General features: G+C 42.5%; 1 protein-coding gene across 1 annotated transcript; it reads left to right on the top strand.

The window, feature by feature from the left end:
• Nucleotides 1-501: 501 nt before the first annotated feature.
• LOC104501480 (band 4.1-like protein 5) lies at nt 502-11,790 on the top strand (the record flags this gene model as incomplete). The annotated part of the gene is made up of 10 exons (XM_010145295.1): nt 502-668; nt 1,213-1,307; nt 6,443-6,568; nt 7,122-7,183; nt 7,824-7,934; nt 8,462-8,555; nt 9,488-9,565; nt 10,332-10,373; nt 10,764-10,897; nt 11,733-11,790. Coding segments are annotated over 10 exons (967 nt in total), but the record flags the coding sequence as incomplete, so codon positions are not given.
• Between the last annotated feature and the right edge of the window lie 6,482 nt (nt 11,791-18,272).

The following is an 18,272-nucleotide window of genomic DNA, read 5'->3' as shown; positions in this document are numbered from 1 at the left end:
ACATAATGTGCGTGCAGACCTGTGCAGCACACCCTTCTGCCCTCTGTTCTGCTTACAAGTGTTGGATGAAGTGCTATACAAGTAGCTTTTCATGTACAGTATGAACTTCCTTCCCCCTAACTTTTTATTATGTAAAAATCCTAAAGTGTACCTTAAGTTTGTTAGAAAATTTTCAGATGTTTGTTCCAAAAATTGTATTTAATGGATCAAAACTTCTCTCTTCTTCCACTGCTATGTGATGAAGCAGCAGTCAGTGTGGACGGTGTGCTGTTATGAAGCTGCTTCTATAGACATGAAACGTTCCTTTTTAAAAAAACCCAAACACCAAACCTCACTGAAAGCCAGTGTCTATTAAGTTACCTGAAAGAGTTTTTACAGAATGTGTCTGGTTATCAGAAGACAGCTTGAAAAAAGAGATTGCACGAGTTAAAGCTTTTTCTTGTTACAGGAGGAGTGGTAACATGGTTCTGTATTTCTCTGCCCATCTTTCTGCCTTTGCAGCATACCTCTTGTCGATTTGCTAGACAGCATGGAGTTGCCAGAAACTTGTGTGGATGATGCGGTAAGCTGTCCGGTTGTTGGCTTGGCAACAGGATATTCAGAAGACACTGTTAGTTGCTCTCATCCCGACATGAAGGAAAGTGCTGCTGAAAAAGCGGTCTCTGATCGTAAGCAAACTTACAGATTTTTCCCTGTATGTGGAATATGATGTGAGTGGTCAAAGTTAACTGATTAGGTTGATGTGAAGACGCCTCTTTGTAAAAATCCAGAAGTATTTTAGGGAATTCCCTTAGATACACGCATAAGGACAGTTCTAGCCACCACTGTGACAAAAAAGTTGGTCAGCTCTCCCCATTTCAGCTGGAAGCAGCTTCTCCCTTGTACCTCTGGCCTTGCAAAGAAGTCACAGTTCTTGGGATTTGACTTTAGCCGCAGATACGGTGAGGTGACATGCAGCAGTCTGAGCAATTAACTCTTGCTGCTTGCTCATTTGCAGCGAAGATGGCTGGGTAAATGAGCTCGCAGGAGTGCAGGGTGTTGTGATTAGATACTTACAGTCTGCAGGCTGGAAAATTGCATTGAAGTTGAGCTTCCCCCACCCCTGTGCTTTTTTCCACAACCATATAATTAGTGTTCAGGAATAATGCAAGTTACAAGTCAAGTAACTCCACAGTGACATTAGGTAGATGATATCTTTTCTGTCTTTTTCAGCATTTGAAGACACATTCCTAAAACTGAGACAGCTGGAGACAGAGCGCAGCAGCCCTGTGCCAACTGAGCGTCTCAACATAAACGTAAATGTACAGGTACTTGGGCTTCATTCCTCCTGGCAGAGGCACTGAGTTTTGTTCAGGTCATTCCAAAAAGTAACCTTGTCTCACCTAAGTCTTGCTTACCTTGGGCCATTTGCAAGATTTTTAAGAATACGAGTAAGTAATACTGGGGGATAGTAAAGGAATGACAAATGCTTTGTTCTGTGTAAACCTGTGAGGGAGGCAGTGAGATAGGGGAGGGGCAGAGGTGCCTGTGCACGTACTGCAAACTGCAAGCTGGTGAAATTTTCCAAAAACAGTGGAAGTAAAAGGCATAAACACTTGAAATATTCCTTGTTCATCTTTATCAGTAGGTTACTAACTTGTCTTTTTTTGAGGAGATGAGCTGATTTCGTGATGTTTATCAGTTGCCTTTGGTAACTCTACCAGAACATTGTTTTGACCTTTCACTTTGAGTCAAGTTTGCTGGTGAACCATCCCTCCTGTTAAGCAACCAGTTTTTACCTGCTCTCTGAAGTTAGTGCTGTGTGTTTACATAGAGAAGTGATGTGTTTTGATTTAGTGCTCCGGGGAATCCTTTTGAGCAAGTCAGGCTGCATTTCCACAGGCAGCAGATCTGAAGTACGAGCTTCAGTGCCCTGAACAAGGCAAGGGCTCTCTTCTCCCTTGCTCGTCTTTGGTTGTGCTTCCCAGGCTTCCTTCTTTCCTTCCACCTCCAGGAGTCATTGCATGTTTGTGTAAACCTGTGTAGCCTGCAAAATGGCAAACAATTCTTTCCTTCCTTATTTTGTTTTGAACTTTTTGTTAAGGTGTTGGGTGTTCTCATTTTCTGTATAGTTTTGTTTTTTAAGTTGTTAAACAGGTTAATGGAAGGGGTCTAAGAAATGCCAGAGCCATCGTGTGAACATAAGCAGTGTTGGTAGAAGGAATGGTGAGGAAAGGATCCTCCCTTACAACAGCAGCGAACTTTTATAGATTCAGTGGTTATCAGACAGCTGCACCCATGCAGGATATTATTCCTTTTTTTAATGCTCTTTTAAAAATTTGGAATTTAGATTTCCCTTATTCTGCTTCCCTGGTGTTAAAACTTGAGATGTTTTATTGCATTTTGAACAAGCAGAGGGAGTAGAACACCTGGTAGTGTTATCTCTGTTTGTACAGAGATAATTTGTACAGAGATAATCCTCGGGCAGGGAGTATATCTAACTTGCAGTGAAACAGCTATGATTTTTGTTGCTCCCCCAATAGTAAAATGAACCAAGTGCCTAGAGAAGTGTTTAGTGTTCGGGCTAAGCCCATTCCTAAGTGCTTTTTTTTTTTTTTCACCCTTCTTGGTGTGCTGCTTTTGTATGCTTGGTGCTACAGGCTTTTTGGCTCATGTTCCCTTTAAGGACTGTTGTCAGAGATGCCTTGTGCACCTCTCTGTTGGGTGAGTGCATTACAAAGATTACCAGGTCTCTAAGAAGATTAGCTGGTAGCCTATAGGCGCTGTTGTGCGGAAACACTGCCTCCACGTAAGCTAAAGCAAATGAACACAGTTAATTTTTTTGCGTGTTGAGCTCCCGTTTAGTTCAGACAGAGAGGGGGAAAACCCATCTATTTGGTTAAATGGAGAGAACAGAGCAAAAGCATCTAGTGCTTTTAAATCGTACCTGATACATAGTAAGCAAGCTAAGATTCCTATAATGAGCTAATCTAACAAACAGCTGCCAATACGGACAGTCACAGTTACCCAGTTGCTGTCATATGAGGTGCCCAGTAACTGGGTATGAGAGGTTACAGACACAGTGGTGATAGCAACTGGATTAGAGAGCAAGAACATTTGCATAACTGAAAAATACATGATGTATGGATCAGCAGTATGATATGATTCATTCTTTGGCAAAAAGGGACCAGCTTTCAAGAAGGAAGTGCAAATTGTATTATGAAAACATGAGTAGATCATCACTGGCTTTCCTCGGGTAGAAAAGATTGAATAAAGCTTTTCAGCCTGTGATGGAGCTTACCAAGAGGTCACTTGAGAGTGTTTGTTTAAAAAGGTAGACAAGGATTAGAGATTGTCTCTGTGTACTTTAAATTCTGTCTGCTTCAAATTGCAAACACTGTAGGTTATGGTAGCTCATATCAGCCCAGCTGTGAATAGAGAAGAAGGTTAATGGTTTGGAAATGAGTCCTGAAAAGAGCAACCAAAGAATAACTATTAAAACCACTTTGTTTCTTGCTTTTGAAGGCTGCTTTAGAAAAAAAATGTATTTCTACTTTGTGTGGGACCTATTGGGTCTCTTCCTGCACTTCGTTCTTAACCTGTTTGTAAAAGAGGTGTTTATGGCATCTTCCTCTGACTGAACTGAATGGGACTGCATTACCTCCACCAAAACCTCTGAGCTTAGATCTTGGAGCTTGCTTTACTTCAGATGAACGTGGTGTTACAGTGTCCTCTCTGATAGTGTGTCATTACATTTCCGCATGTCTCATCTCCCATAAATTTCACCCACCTCTGTAGGAACAGTTACAGCACTTAAAAGGTTTGGTGAAATGCACTGAGGAAAAGCGTTAGCTTTCTGCTTACAAAGGCAGAGCTGCATCCTAAACTTCAATGTAAGTGACACTGTCAAATGCCAATGAACTGCTCGCTTCAGCCTCGTGAATTAAAAATCTTTAACTGTTTTCCATCAGGGGGCAGAGACAGCCTGACAATCATTTTTACATAATTCTATACTTGCAATCAATCAATCTTGATAGATTTCTTTGGTAGGGAAATATTTATCTAGCTGTCTGTGATCTTTTAGAGAAAAAGAGAAGCACTTCTAGAAAGAGAGCTGGGAAGCGGGGCATGAATGGCTTCATTCTTCACTGCTGCTCCCTGCCAAAATCTGCTGGGATGGAAGAATGCGATTTTGTCCTTTCCCAGCTTTCACTAGCGCAGTGACCAGATCTGACAAAAGAGAGCAAACAGCTCTTAAATACACCGTCACTCTGCTTTCATCAGCTTCTGAAGTGAAATGAACAATAAAAAGTTCACCCTGTTTGCCCATGTTCGAAGTCTGCTCCAGAGTCAGATGCCAGGATGTGAGGGTTTTCTTCTTCTGAATTCATTGTGGTATGTAAACACGTGGAAGTTGCTTCAAATTGTGTCTGTGTCAGACTCCATCTCCTTGCACAAAGCGATTTTCAGTGGCATCAGGAATGCTTCTCAAAAGCACAGAGGATTGGGATCACACGTCCTGCTGCTCCCTTTAATCTTTCCTTCCCTTTTTACATTGCTGCCTAGCTCCATGTTTTGATGACAGAGTAGAGTACAAATACAGTGTATCTAGTATATGGAAACAATAGAAATTCACAATGAGCTAGAATACTGGCAAACCCCGGCAGCTGTACTGTTTGATGTGAACAACTGAAATCTCTTGTAAATTAGACACGCTTTCCCCTCTAGCTACATGCTCTTTCCATTAAAAAACCCAGTAAAAATTTGTGCTTTTTTCCAAGCACAAAATAGAAAGAACTGAGAAAAATGTGTCTTTAATACTGATGAAAATATTTTCTTGGTGCTATAGAACTTACACTTCATTACATTAAAATATTTCTTAATAGTACTAAACTTTTCAAAAGTTGGGAATCTAACCGGTGACCTAATTAAACTGGTTGTTCAGGTGGAGGAAGCTTAGAGGAAGTTAAACCACAAAATGGCACTTCAATCACCAGTGTACTGATGTGCTTAGTTAAAATGATCAAATTTATTGTATCAGTGGTACTGGAATAACGCATTAGAAATTCTGTGCAAGGGCTGTTATATCCAGCATCGGTTCAGTGAGGTCCTGTGTAAGAGTTTAAGGGTTATCACAGGTCGGTGTACTGCAGCTGTACAAATAATTCAGTTTTTATTTACTCCAGACTTTTAACAATGCCAACAGCTTCTCTAAAACAAAACCATTTAAATGTTGAATTAATTGGATTTTTACTCTTCATGAATTATGTGAATGTGCATCTCTTAATATTTGTAGTCATTAGCAACACGGGTTGTTGGCCCGCATGCCTGTTTATGTTGACAGTCACCCTTGAACATTTTGCAAAGTTCACTGCCGACCAGTGGCAAAATTTTAAAACAGTTCTCCTTTAGATAGTCTCTTAAGCTCCTGTTTGGATACCCTGAAAGGTGATTTAGAGGGAGACAAGACAAGAAAATATTTTTCCCCTTCCCTAAAGACCAAACACCTGGAAGTTCTCACTAGCATTTCTAGTGAACAAAAAAGCTAAAAGTGGATGGGGAGCTGTGGTGGGGACAGGAGGTATTCACCTCCCTTTAACTTCTCTCCCCTGCTCTCTCTATGCGATGGGCTTCATTCCTTCTGGACATGCTGTGGTTCATGCAAGCAGGAGTGCAGCAGGATTGTGCCTGCTCCTGGGCGTGGTGCAGGAACTGCAGCACTTGCCTCCAGGAGAGAGCATGACCTAGCCAGCAAGGGTGGCATGTGGCGAGGAGAGCAGGACTCTGTCTCCCCCTGCTGAGTCACACCCTGAGAAGAAAGGTCACAAGGTTTAGTTTCCACTCAGTTAATTAACTTCTGTCACCAGTCGAGTAACAGTTAGTAGCTTGAATGCTTAATTAATGTTTTATAGTTAAGAAATGCAATTTGCGTGATCAAATATACTGTAAGGAAAGGTGTCTTGTTTTTAATTGTCTTCATTATGAATCTGGCTGCCAGTTTGCTCCGATATAATCGCTGGTGGGAGAGGTAGCTAATAGCACATTAAACGGTTGTTCTAATTTATAAGCACATTGTAAGGTAAAAATTTTCCCAATTCACATTTGAGAGTAAATTATCTATTTATAGCTAAGCTATACTGATGTGATATGATGGCTGCTATATTGATTTCCTGACAGTAAACAAGGCTGCAAATTTAGGGCCCACTTCAGTTCTTGCAAGCTGTAGTTTTAATACAGTACTTTGCGTCTCCACTTTCAAGCATTGTGCTTTTTTTACTTTGTATTTCTCTGTGACTTTACAACTGAGTTCCAAAATACGGGGGGAAATTTGCTTTTTTAAATTTCATTATAAATATGCTGACTTCCACTTAGAGCCTTGTGGTTATTTAGAGATGTTAATAAACTTCAGCCCAGAGTTTTCCACGTGGGAACTGCTTCTGGTAAAGATTTTTTTCATGTGTAGGATGAAGTGGTAAAGTTGACAGATAAATGTCTTACTGCAATTGAGAGCCCAATCACAGCAGCAACATGGCTTCCAGCAGATATCAAAAGCAATATCCTGAAGGCCCAGGCAGAAGCAGGGCACAAGGTAAATACTCATCTGATAAGGATGCTCTCAATTTGATGTTCTCAGATGTTTTATTCCTCCTCTTTTGGCTGGCATTGGAGAAGGTGCCTTGCAGATAAGGGTGCTCCAAGAGCCAAAGTGCACGGCGGAGTAACAGCCTTTCAGCCTTTCTTCACAGTAACAGTGATCCAATACTGCACAGTTGCCCAAGGAGGAATTTCCATTCTTGATGATACTCAGCAGGTAGCTGGACGAGGCCCTGAACAAGCCCTGGTTTGAGGGTGACCTCCAGAGGTTTCCTTCTAATGAAGAAATTATTCTGTAATTCCGGGTCTGAGACCGTGCTTCTAGTATGTTCTAGTAAATTCTGAAACAAATAATGGTATTGTATTTGGCTGCGTTGGTGAATTATTTGTATTTCTGCACTGAAGTTTTCACATAGAATTGACGTTTTAAGTCCCTGAGCACTTCTGTGCTGGGAGCGAGGTGCTCGGCTCTTCTGTGAATCTCAGAACTAACACAAGGTGGAAACAGGTATCAGAAATGTATATCTTCGTTCATTTCTTTCTCGCAGGTTGTAAGAGAAGACAGCCTGACGGGTGTCAAGAATTCCAGTATTCAGGATGCTGCTGCCAGGTACTGAATAGATCTGGAAGAAACATGCCATCTATTTACGCAAGCAGGGCACTGAGAACCTGCAGTTCACTGTGCTCTTTTGGTGGCCCAGCAATCTTTGCATTTTACCTTGTCATAGTGTAGCCTAACCTGGGTGAGTGTGAAGTGTCGAAATGAAAATCAGCAAGCACTATAGTTGCTAAGTTTTAAATTAGACAAGGTAATCCAGATAGTCTTTATTGTCCTATACTTTAATTTCATAAATGTTGTTCTAACAGCAGCTTCGATCACTGTAGTTATTTCTGACCCGTGAACTTCTTCAGTGTGGGGAGAGGGTTGGTTCTGTTTACAGTAGCTGTTTTCTAGTGGAGAAAAAGTTTGACACTAGCATTTGATTTCCTGAGATTACTGAGTCTCAAACGATTGCTAGTTCCAGTGGAATTTTAGGCATTGAAAAAGTTAAAAGTCAAATTACAACATGTAATTTCTTGACCATTTGTGAAGATGAGCATGTGTCAGACCTCAAAGAGCACAGTGGAGATGTTGAATAAAATATATCTAATTATCTCAAAAATATGCTGTAACAAGTGATTCATGAAGAGCTTTCTGTGCAAGATTGTACCTGGTTTTTGTTTTGTTTTGTCTTTTCGTTTTGTGCCAGGAACATTCTCCCGTCAGGCAGAACACAGGGCAGTCCCCCAGCAACCAGTCCAGTATTTCAAGACCCAGGAGAGCTGCTGAAAGCAATCCCTGCATCAACCACCTTTGTTCCGTAAGTGACTCTGGAGAAACGTGTTTCTGGGGTAAGGAAACCACGTGGGAATTGTCATGAACAGGTCTGAAAAATGAGGAACAGTTGCTGAGCATTTCAGCTACATCTAACTCAGCAGGTTCATCAAAGCATCTTTAATTACTGTTGCAGCAGTTAATCAGCGTAGGTCAGGCCTCAGGGTGAGTATCCTAGCAAAGAGTAAGTGAATCTCTCATCTTCTGAAAGGACTGAAATACCTGACATCCTGCTGCCCCTGGCTCTAAAGAGGAAGATAAGAGGATGGCAGGGAAGGCTTCAGGCAAATTAGAAACAAGGGCTGAAGAAACTCCTTAGAGACTGAAGACCTTGATGCTGTTGGTAATCTCCGGAGGTAGTTGGAAGGCATTTGCTTCAACATACTCACAAATAGCAGTCTTTTGTCTGCCTCACTTGGAACTGGCATGAGTTTTTGGGTTGAGCTATCAGGGAAGCAGCACTGTTTCATGCTATCCAGGCAGTGTGCTGATGAGAGTGTTTTCTCCTTTCAGTAGTGCTTTAAATGAGGACAATGCTGCCGCTAACCATGAGGACCTGCTGATTCCAGCTACTCTGGCTCCAGCTGAGGATGCTGTCATTTCAAAGGTATCTCCACCTGCCAGCCTGGAAGGTTTCTGTGTGTCCTGTTCTGAGCTACCGATGCCTCCAGGCAAGCACAGCTGCTGCCTCTCATAACTCAGTGAATACCAGTCACTGGTGAATGCCAAAGAGTGTTTTCTGGAGCAGATAGGGACAGTGACTAGATCTCTCCAAAGGCTGTTTCTGAGTGTCCTTTCAGGTCTTTACCTGACACTTACTTTTCTAAACTGATTGTTTTCTTCATGCTGGTGTAAAGCCCCTTGTATTCCAGTGATTTGATGCTCCAGGAAAGAGACCGCAGAGATAAAATTCTGATATAGGCAAATGCTATCAAAATAACTACAGAGGGAAAAGTTTAAATTGAAATGTTTAGTTGTTGTATTCTGGTTGCCTTAAGGATAAGCTAATTTTTAACTTTGGGGGTCCGCCAATAGAAAAGGGTTAGGGTTAGGCTTTGAACTCCGTCAAATGCACAAAACGTAATTCAAGGGTTGACTTTCCTCTGTCCCTCTCCAAAAGGAAAGAGTCATCCAACACTGGACCTTGCTGTTACTTCAGCAGGCTGAGGGGATCGATCACTAAAGCACCATGCCCTTTAGCTGTTGTCCCTCTAAACCCATATTATGTAGTTGATCTCACTGAAAAATGGCAAGTTTCGTGTTCTGACTTCAAACACTCAGCTCACAGTAGTGGGGTGCAGTACCCCATCTTCCCATAGGCAACAGTTTCACAGCTTACGTGGCAGCAACGTTGTTTCCAGTATGCTGATGAGAATAAGAGAAATGAAAAGATTCTATGGAAAGATTTGAGGAGACAGACCTGATCAACAGTGGTGTTCATTAAGGACACTGGTCTCTAACTTGGGAAGCCACTAGAGTGTTCAGCAGCCCTATCTGGTTATTACTGAGAATTCAATTCAAAACTGATTTATTCCATAGAGCACTCCAGATGACCAGGACGTTTCCTTAACATCACTGACAGAGAATCTAATTGACTTTACAGAAGCCACACCTCGGGTAAATGTATTTCAAAACCAAACTTCTTCCTTCACATGTACAGTGGGTTTTACTCAAACTCTCCTCTGGCTTTAGTCCACCAGGCTTGGATCTGCTGCATATATGCTCCCCTACCTGAAGGGTGGTTGGCCTGAGGTTCTGGACCCTACAGCTTTGTAGTGGAAGTGAAGGAACCTGAAGAGTTAACTCCAGCTATGCCACAAGAGCCTGCAGTCTTATTTTAGTACACTTGCAAATGCCAGCTTGCTTCTCAGGCTTTTGGGCATATATAATGCTACAGAAATTATATGTAAATTTTTATGCACCCACACATATATATGTGTGTGTATATATAAAATAAATACTTGAAAAATAAACTTTTTATATAAATTAATCTTTTTATATAGTTAAAAAAAATTTCGTATCTATGCCAGTGAAAAAGAAGTTACATTGCATGCACCAAAAAAACCCCAGGGAAGGAGCAGGACCTATAAACTGTTTACAGAAGTACGCTCTTGGTTAGCTTTGTTGAAAAAAATAATGGGTTCGGTTGCCTTTTGGATAGGAGTGCTGTGCCGGAACTGCTACCAGTGAGCTTCTGTGGGTAAGCAGGTGTGAGCTGTGTGTGGGTGCCATTCTACCTTTTGGTATGAAGTCACATCAGCTGTAGCTAACCACTAGCGTCATTCAGAGGCTAGTGATGGACAAATACCTGAGATCAGTTTGGAAGGCAGGATTGTTCTGAGAATGTTCTCACCTACTTTCAGCTTCTGTTTGCTTTTTGTAGGTGTGTTCCCAGCCCACGATAACACCGAGGTGGATAGTGCCAGTGAGTTATTTGACCATTCCTTAACAACAACAACAAAAAAGAAAGCTTCTGTCATGATTAAGAAAGAGGAGCTCAAATAAAATAGTAAAATAAAATCATTTGGAATAATTTGAAACCCCATAAATAAAGTAGCAGACCAAAAATAAAGCAAACCGGTTCAGCTGGAGTAAATAAAATGTGTACATATCCTGTTAATATTTAAACTTTATTTTTACTGTGCTACATTATGGGCAAATCAAGCTTCTTGAAGAAATTTTCTTTAGTGAAGCCCACCCTAGAACCTGATGAATCTTAGCTTTTACTGTTATAAATGAATCGTATTGAAAAATCAGCTTGTTTTGTGCTGGCAGATCTTTATTTCAGTTTCCTGTTTCATTCTCCCCGGTTCAGACTGGACTGCTTTCCAATGGGCCGTTGGGAAATGACGTTGCCTTAGCTATGAAGGCAGTGAAAGGCAGCACAGAGACGCTGTTGTTGGCAGCTGGATTGCAACCATCCCAGCAGACATCTGAAGTCCTCACAAGGTCAGTCTCCTCAGCACTCGCTTTAGAAGTCTGTTTTGGGTGGAAAGGAAGTATACACTCTTACTGCTTCCACTTCAAGAGTTACAGTGGTCATTTAGACACAGCGCCTTGTTTTGCTGTGTTACAAACGATAGCTCTGTCTCAAACGCTGTACAGCGTTTGAAATGTTATGTACGTAGAACAGTTGATATGCTTGTATTTTCATATACAATAGTGTGAAGAGTAAGAAAACTTTAGTTCAAGTTAGTAAAGGAACAAAGCATACAAATGTAGCTGGAGTTGGAGGTAAACCTGTTGTCATTATAAATGCTATAAAATCAATTAAATGATCATTTCACTTCAGTTTCTTTCCTTACCTGCTATCATCTTTTAGTACTGCATTCAAATTATGGTACAGATGAACTTTCTGAGCAACATCTTTACAGTGTTTCAATACCTGTCTGGGTACCGGCAGGGGTATGTGAGGGGATGACCCCCAGGTGTTTTCACGCTGTAAGGAAGTCAGAGAAAGTTGGAATCTGTAGAAACCTTTCCCCTTGCTATTCCGTTCTGCCGTGCTGGTGAGGCAGAAGGATGGCAGTAATGGTCGGCCTTTCAGGGAACCTCTTACACTGCAGATGGCAATGATGCTACAGCTGTACTGCGTGAAATGGATTGTTGCTTGTCGGCAGTTTTTCCATTGGAAAGGTTTGTCCATTGGTCTCATTAAATTATGAAGGGAGCAGCAATTAATGCTCTCTGGAACAATACTCATCCTTTTCTTTTCTCATGCATCATGGCAGAGATTTTTGGAGGCGTATATTTAAAGGGCCTCATTCTTCTCTTTCCCTTTTAGCCCAGTTACTGAGGATGCTACAATAAGAACAAAATGTTTACTCACCACTGAACTCTAGAAGAAGGAGTTTCTGCACTTCTCACCTTGTAAAAGCTCAAATTTTCTAACATATCTCTAAGGGATCCTTCCAGACTTGCTTCGGATCAAGCTCTTGCTGAACAGGAGTCAAACAGCCAGCTGGTGTGGCAGGATCCAGGAAGAGACTTCTACATTTACTGCAACCTAACTGGAATTACAGTCTAAACTGGGATATAAAACCACATGCATGCTTGATCTTCTCCCTCAGAAGTCAAATAACACACTGGAGCTGGTTTTAATGTGAGGAAAAGAATCGAGTTGTGTTCCCCTCCCGCTAGGTTTAGTCTTACGCTGTGCTGCCTCTCAAGCGTTGATGGAAAGCGTTCACTGCAGTGTTGGCTGTGTGTGAGCAGCTACCCGTGACCTCTGTCCTAACTTCAAGAACTCGTAGGGCCGCCTCCTGGCCATGCTGTGTGCGCTGGCGGCGCACAGGAGTGATGATTGTTTCATACCACCAAGGACATTTTCTTCTGTGTGATTATTCCCTCTGTTTTCCCTTTGTTTTACCAACATATTCTCTCCTTTTTGGCCTTAAACCCTTTAATAATCCTTGCACCTCTTGTGACAGTACCTGGAAAGAATGAAAATCTAGTTCATTAGTGACCAGCTTCGTTGACTGGATTTGTGCTGCTCGTTGCAACCAGGGAAAGGAAAATGAACCTGCCAAACAGCTTATAGCGTTAGCCTACAGCAGAGGCCCCACATTTTGACACTGATTATTTCTTTTCCTGTATGAGACAAATACATGTATTTTACGGTAGAGCTATGTACGGTTTAAATGGTGAAGCAGCAAAGGTATGAGTACAGCCTACTTCAGGAACTGCTTATGGGTTAATTTTGTTGGAATATAGGACTAAGGAAGGAAAGGTATTTTCTTGTTTCTATTCATACTGTTTCTGGGTGTTGTTTCCAGATGCTGTGCTTTGCAAGTCCTCACCAGGTAGTTTAGTGGCATGAGGGTACAACTAGAACAGATCTTAACACCACCTTGAATCCTGTTCCAAGTATCATCTAATAGTTTTATGTGGAACAAAGACTGGAAAGAGTAAGGTGAAAACAGGATAAAAAGATGACAAGTTCCTGTAAGCAGTTCACTTCTTTGTAGAAGGCAGGTAGAAGCGCTTGCAAGAGCACACTCCAGAGAGCTGGTGAAGGCCTTTTGGTGCACCGGTGAAGTACAGGATACTGTGTGTACAGTTTAAAGAGATCGTTTGAGTCCTGGGCAGCAAGATCCTCCTGTGGATGGATGTGTAGAGGTGAGCACATGGACGCTGAGACACAGCCTGTGGAAAAGGTCAGTGCAGAGTCAGAGGGAACAGAAATACAGAAGCCCAGGGATGAACTCCAGATCTCCTAACAGGGAAGCGCAGATGAAACAACTGGGATCTTTCTTTCTTAGAAAGAGGTTTGTACATATGACTGGGGTTGGAAGGTGTTTTCTGCATATTGCTGCTGTTTGTAGATATTTATATACATGGGGTTCTTAGAAACAATTTTAAATGTGAAGGTTGGTTCTGAAACCTGTGTGCGCAACTTCATTTCTGCATTGCAGCTGCATGCCTGTCTCTCCGTGTAGACAGAGACGTGGACCAAACCACTGTGGGTTGTACACATCAGCTGGTGCCCAGGTAGGCTGCTTATTTGAGACTGGGACATTCTTGTTTGCAGGATGCTGAATGAGAGTGTTAAGGAAGAAGCCACATGGTATTTATGTGGCCCACTGCCATTCCTCAAAATCCTCGAGGCCTTAACAGAGAAACACAGAAACTATAGGGAGCTCTTAGGACCGATGTACCAGAGTGACTCTCTGCAGATAAATGATTCGCAGCCTTTGCCTCTGGAACCGGTAGTCAGAATTGGTGGCAGGCGCTTCAGGTCCCCCCTCCAGCCAGCGCCTGGGGCACTGTGCAGGCAGCTCTTCACCCTGCCAGCCAGAACCAGGCTGCTGCTGCTCCGCACCAGGTGGAGTGATTCTGCTCACCAGCTGTTCAGCTCTGTCATCGTCACTTCCACTTGAGTACTGGCTTCTTTTTATACTTTTAAATCTGAGCCTTATTGAATATAAAAATGTAGAAAGTTCCCAATTCAAGTATCGTATGTCTTAGTCCAGATGAACAATACAGTTGCCAGCAAAGTTCCTGCAGGAAGAGAGAAGCTATGGCTGCAACAGTCTGCTTCCCACACAGAGCCAGAGTTGTGTGGGGAAACTTGGCACTTGCTGTCGATCTGTTTGCTCAGCAGCTGAGTTGGCGCTTGCCGGCTGCATGTGTTGGTTTTGTAAATAGACAGAACGTGGCAGCGTTTTCTTGAAGGCATGTTTGATATTTGACTCTTCCCGTTGAGTTCAGGAGCTCTGGGAACTGTTAGCTTGAATCCCCCCCAAAAGTAGAGTAATAGAATTTGACAGTTTTTACAGCATCACGTGTCAAATGCCATCCTTGGATTCCTTCCGAGAAATTGCATACAGCAAGTAACACGTAAATAACGTGTGTGGTGAGTGTGTCCCCCTAAAATTTAAATGGTTCCAAATTAGCCAACTGTTATTTCAGCTTGGCTGAGATAGTGATAGTGGTGATGAGAGGGGAGTGTTACATTTACACACGTTTGCACAACACAGGAAATTGTCAAAGGGACATGGTTTTCCTCAATTTTCAGAGGGCTAATACCTGAAACTTTATCAGCGGTTATCCTGGGGACTCACAATTTCTAGTAGATCTGGGGCTGCAAACCCAGTTCTTTCCCGATACCTGATCCTTGGAGTGAATACTCACTCCGTTTAACTCAGCATGGCTTATTTAGTGGATCCGAATCGTCCTTTCTGTAGGGAGCCTGGCCAGCCTTAGGCACCACTGTTGTGTGACCTGAACAGACCCACGGGCAGGTGTCTGAACATCCTGTAGTTCAGCATCACTGTTTGCTTTAAGACGGCAGGTATTGTGTCGTATCGTGGCTGGCTGACAGGTAACTCATCACCTGCATTTTGTCAAGCACAAACAGGTTTAATAGTTCCTCCAGTCAGTGTTCCCAAGTGTTAATTAATGCCTGTCTGCTGCTGAGAAAAAGGGATTTTCTTACCATTGCTGTACTGTTGATCGATTGGCTGTTAGGTCTGATCATCCTCTAAAAGTTTATTTTTTGGTATTTATTTATAGAGATATACAAACAAAACTTTAATGTGAGTCTGGTGTTGGGATGTCAGCAGGTCTGCCAACCTCGCTAAAGCTGTTCGAGTTGACAGGAGTGGATAAATGCACGGTCTGCTGCAGACATTCGGAAAAACACAGCTCCCTGGTTTAAAAAAAGAACACCCACTGTAGTTTTTTATCCTAACCAAGCTATCCCCTGTTGATGTCCCAGTCCTCACCCCAGCCCGTCCTCAGTAGCTGGCCCGTTCACTGTGTGCACGTGCAGTGCTGCTCAGCGATGGATGCCTTTTTAAACTCTGTAATTAAAAAATGGTAACTGAATTGATGGGATCTAAAAATGATTTTATTCCAGTCATACTCTGTAAGTCATTGGAGTAACAGACTTTACAGGGATCTTAACCTTTTTAAGAAACAAAGGCCCTAGCCCATCTCTCAGAGCTGATGAATCTTAGGGAGATGCTGGATCGTAGAACCACGTTTCAGTCTCACCCATTTAGTCTAACAGGAAGAGACCAGAGAGAGCCCGTGTGTGCCGAGCACATGGCAGCAGCCTTAGGAACTTTTGAAATAAATATTAAAATGGGGGAGTCGGGCGCCTTGCACTTGAGTTACTCTCCTTTAGTTCCTTCCTTTAAATAAGGTCTAATATTAGGTAAGTCACATGACATAAAAATAACTACTTACCTGGTCATCAGTCATGATTAATGAATTAGCTTGAAGGTATTTGATTTTAAAGTTAAATTCCTGATCTACTTTGTCACAGACAGACAGCTGAGTAAAAGCTGTGTTTTTGGACAATTTTTTGGACACAACTTTGGCAAGAAAGTTCTCATCCCCAGCAGAGGAGCTCAGGCGAACAGTGCTGTGACAGTTGGGTCTCCTTCCACAAACTATTTTCAGCTCTTGCCTGTTACCCCTTTGGCTGCACCTTGCTCGTTCTTGTTTCTTGAAGCAAAGATGCACTGGTAAGATGAGTACGTCCTCCATAAACAGCACTGGATATAGTCTTCACGTTGTATCCAAGTCCAGAAAGGACTGTAGTGTAGGTATGTAGCTATTAGACATGGTGACATCACAGCTTTCAAATGCAGCTGGACAATTGTAACTTCTATACCAAAAAGTAAAAACAGTCCTTGCTAATGGCCTTGCAGTGGTGTTCAGCCCGATATGAGCACTCCAGAGACAGGCACAGGCCCTCCCCACACAGCTGGTGTGATGTCATTAAGTGCTGCACTGCCCTGTTGCCAAGTTCAGGAGGGGGATGCAAGCGGTCGGCACAGCCTCTTGAAAGCTGGGATCCATCTCCTGGCATGGGGCACAGTTGTGCGCAGCTGCTGGGTGTGAGGAGCAGGGCCTGCCCCTGAGCAGCAGCAGCTGTGAGGTTCTCCTGCAAAATTCACCTCCTTGTTACTGTTTGGCTTGAGCACTCTGCTTCACACACACACACACACACTTAGCCCTACCCGTGACTGGACAAACTTATTTTCAAAGTATGTAAGAATATATTTTTAGCTAGATTTTTTTTTTGTTAAAGCCACACTAACTACTGTATTTTTACCTTTTGTATCTAAAGCCTGGTAATAGCTCTCAGTGTGTAATTTATTTGTTGGGTTTTTTATGAAACAAAGTGCACCCTCTTCTGTTCCACAGCAGTAGTGATGTACGAGCTGTTTAAGCACTGCACTGAGATCTGTATTGAAATGTACATGGGAACAAGAAACTGTGATTTGTAGTCGACTCAAACCAATCTTGGAATGTTTGTACTGTAGCTTGGTCCTAAATATACCATGTCAGTGCAAAAGTCTCACAGTCATGTGTAAGCTCCGCTGTGTTACGCTGGTGTGGCAGTAAAGGACAGGTGGCTTGGCTGGGACATGGGCTGTGCAGTGGCAGCCGGTGGGCTGCTTGACCTGTGCTTCATGCTGAGCACTCAGTCCTCAGATCAAGGGGCTGCTGTGGCCATACTCTAGTGGCCCGCAGGACCAAACTCTTTTGTCTGTATGTGACAACACCTGGGGCTGGGGAGAGATTTGTATTTGGGATGTCAAAACTGCAGGCTGTGCTAGAAACTGAATTTGTGGTCAATTAAAGCATAACTTAAGAGGGCATCTAAACTTGCAGATAGATGCTGAAGAATCAAATGCCTTCCCAAAAGAGCTGAGATTGTCCAGGAGGACTGTCAGGTGTTCAGTGGTTTTGAAAATCACAGTAGCAAGGTGTTTGCCCAGAAAGTAAGCCTGAACTTCTGAGTGTGGTTCCACAACATGCAGACGGAAGCGCCTGCCAGCTGAGCAATCTTGCTGTAATTTCCAGTACAGGATTGTTTTTTGTTGTGAAGAACAGTGCTGCTGATGATTAAAGGTTTAAAGGAAACTGGTTTTTTCCAAACCCCAACTTTGAAATCCTTAAGAAGGCAGCAAAGGGCAGCCAAACCATTTGATCATCTTCATTTCTCAACTGTTAATACACTTGGGAAGGTATCGAAAGGAAGAGAAATAATTCTGATCCTAACGACTAAGTTCATAAAAAGTCATTTCTCTTGTGGCGACATCTGTTGCGTACATCAAGCTACAGTCCCGCCAATAGGTCACTGAATTGCTCTTCAAAGCCACATACAGCGCAAAACAATGAAACAGTTCAGATTTTTTTATTATTAAAAAAAAAAACCTCTTTAAACGTCTACATTTTAAAAGAAAATCCCTCTGCCATTCGTGCACTTTAATGTTCAGAAACCAAATTAAAGACAAAATGTTTGTTGAGATAGTTCAGGCTGACCGATTTGTTCTCTTGTGTATAGCATTTATGACAACAGTGCATCTTCCGTCTCCGACGCCATTACCAGGGAATGCCGCATCCTTTTGCTTTTATTCTATAGAGTTAGACTGCGGCATAGTGAGTAGATGCAAGCTTCCCTTTTTTCCAGAGACATTTCAAAAGAGCTCGCCTTCAGTCCGTGCCCAGCCAAAAATGGTACGTTTTATTCTGTACCTAAGTAGCTGCAATTAGCTGGAGTAATTCCATTCATTATTTCATGCTGGACACCACCGAGCTTTCAGATGGCAGCAGCTTTTAGTCACTCGCTTGGGCCTCAGATGAATTCTCATTTACTGCTTCAGTTACAGAGAAATGCCATAAGCACATCCACAAAGGCTCTTTTCTTCTTCTGTAAAAAGGTGACTGTGTTGGATAAAAATGTGCCAGGAAAACAGGAGTGAAACCACTTGAGGTGCTGAGAACCCTGTTAAAGTATAGTTGGTAGCACCAGTTGAGTTTTGAAAGAGAAGGTGACCCAGGAAGTGCAGTACAGTGGTTTAAG

This window comes from Buceros rhinoceros, unplaced genomic scaffold (assembly GCF_000710305.1).
Source record: "Buceros rhinoceros silvestris isolate BGI_N320 unplaced genomic scaffold, ASM71030v1 scaffold6221, whole genome shotgun sequence".
NCBI lineage: Eukaryota > Metazoa > Chordata > Aves > Bucerotiformes > Bucerotidae > Buceros > Buceros rhinoceros.
This window is presented reverse-complemented; position numbering and strand designations above follow the sequence as displayed.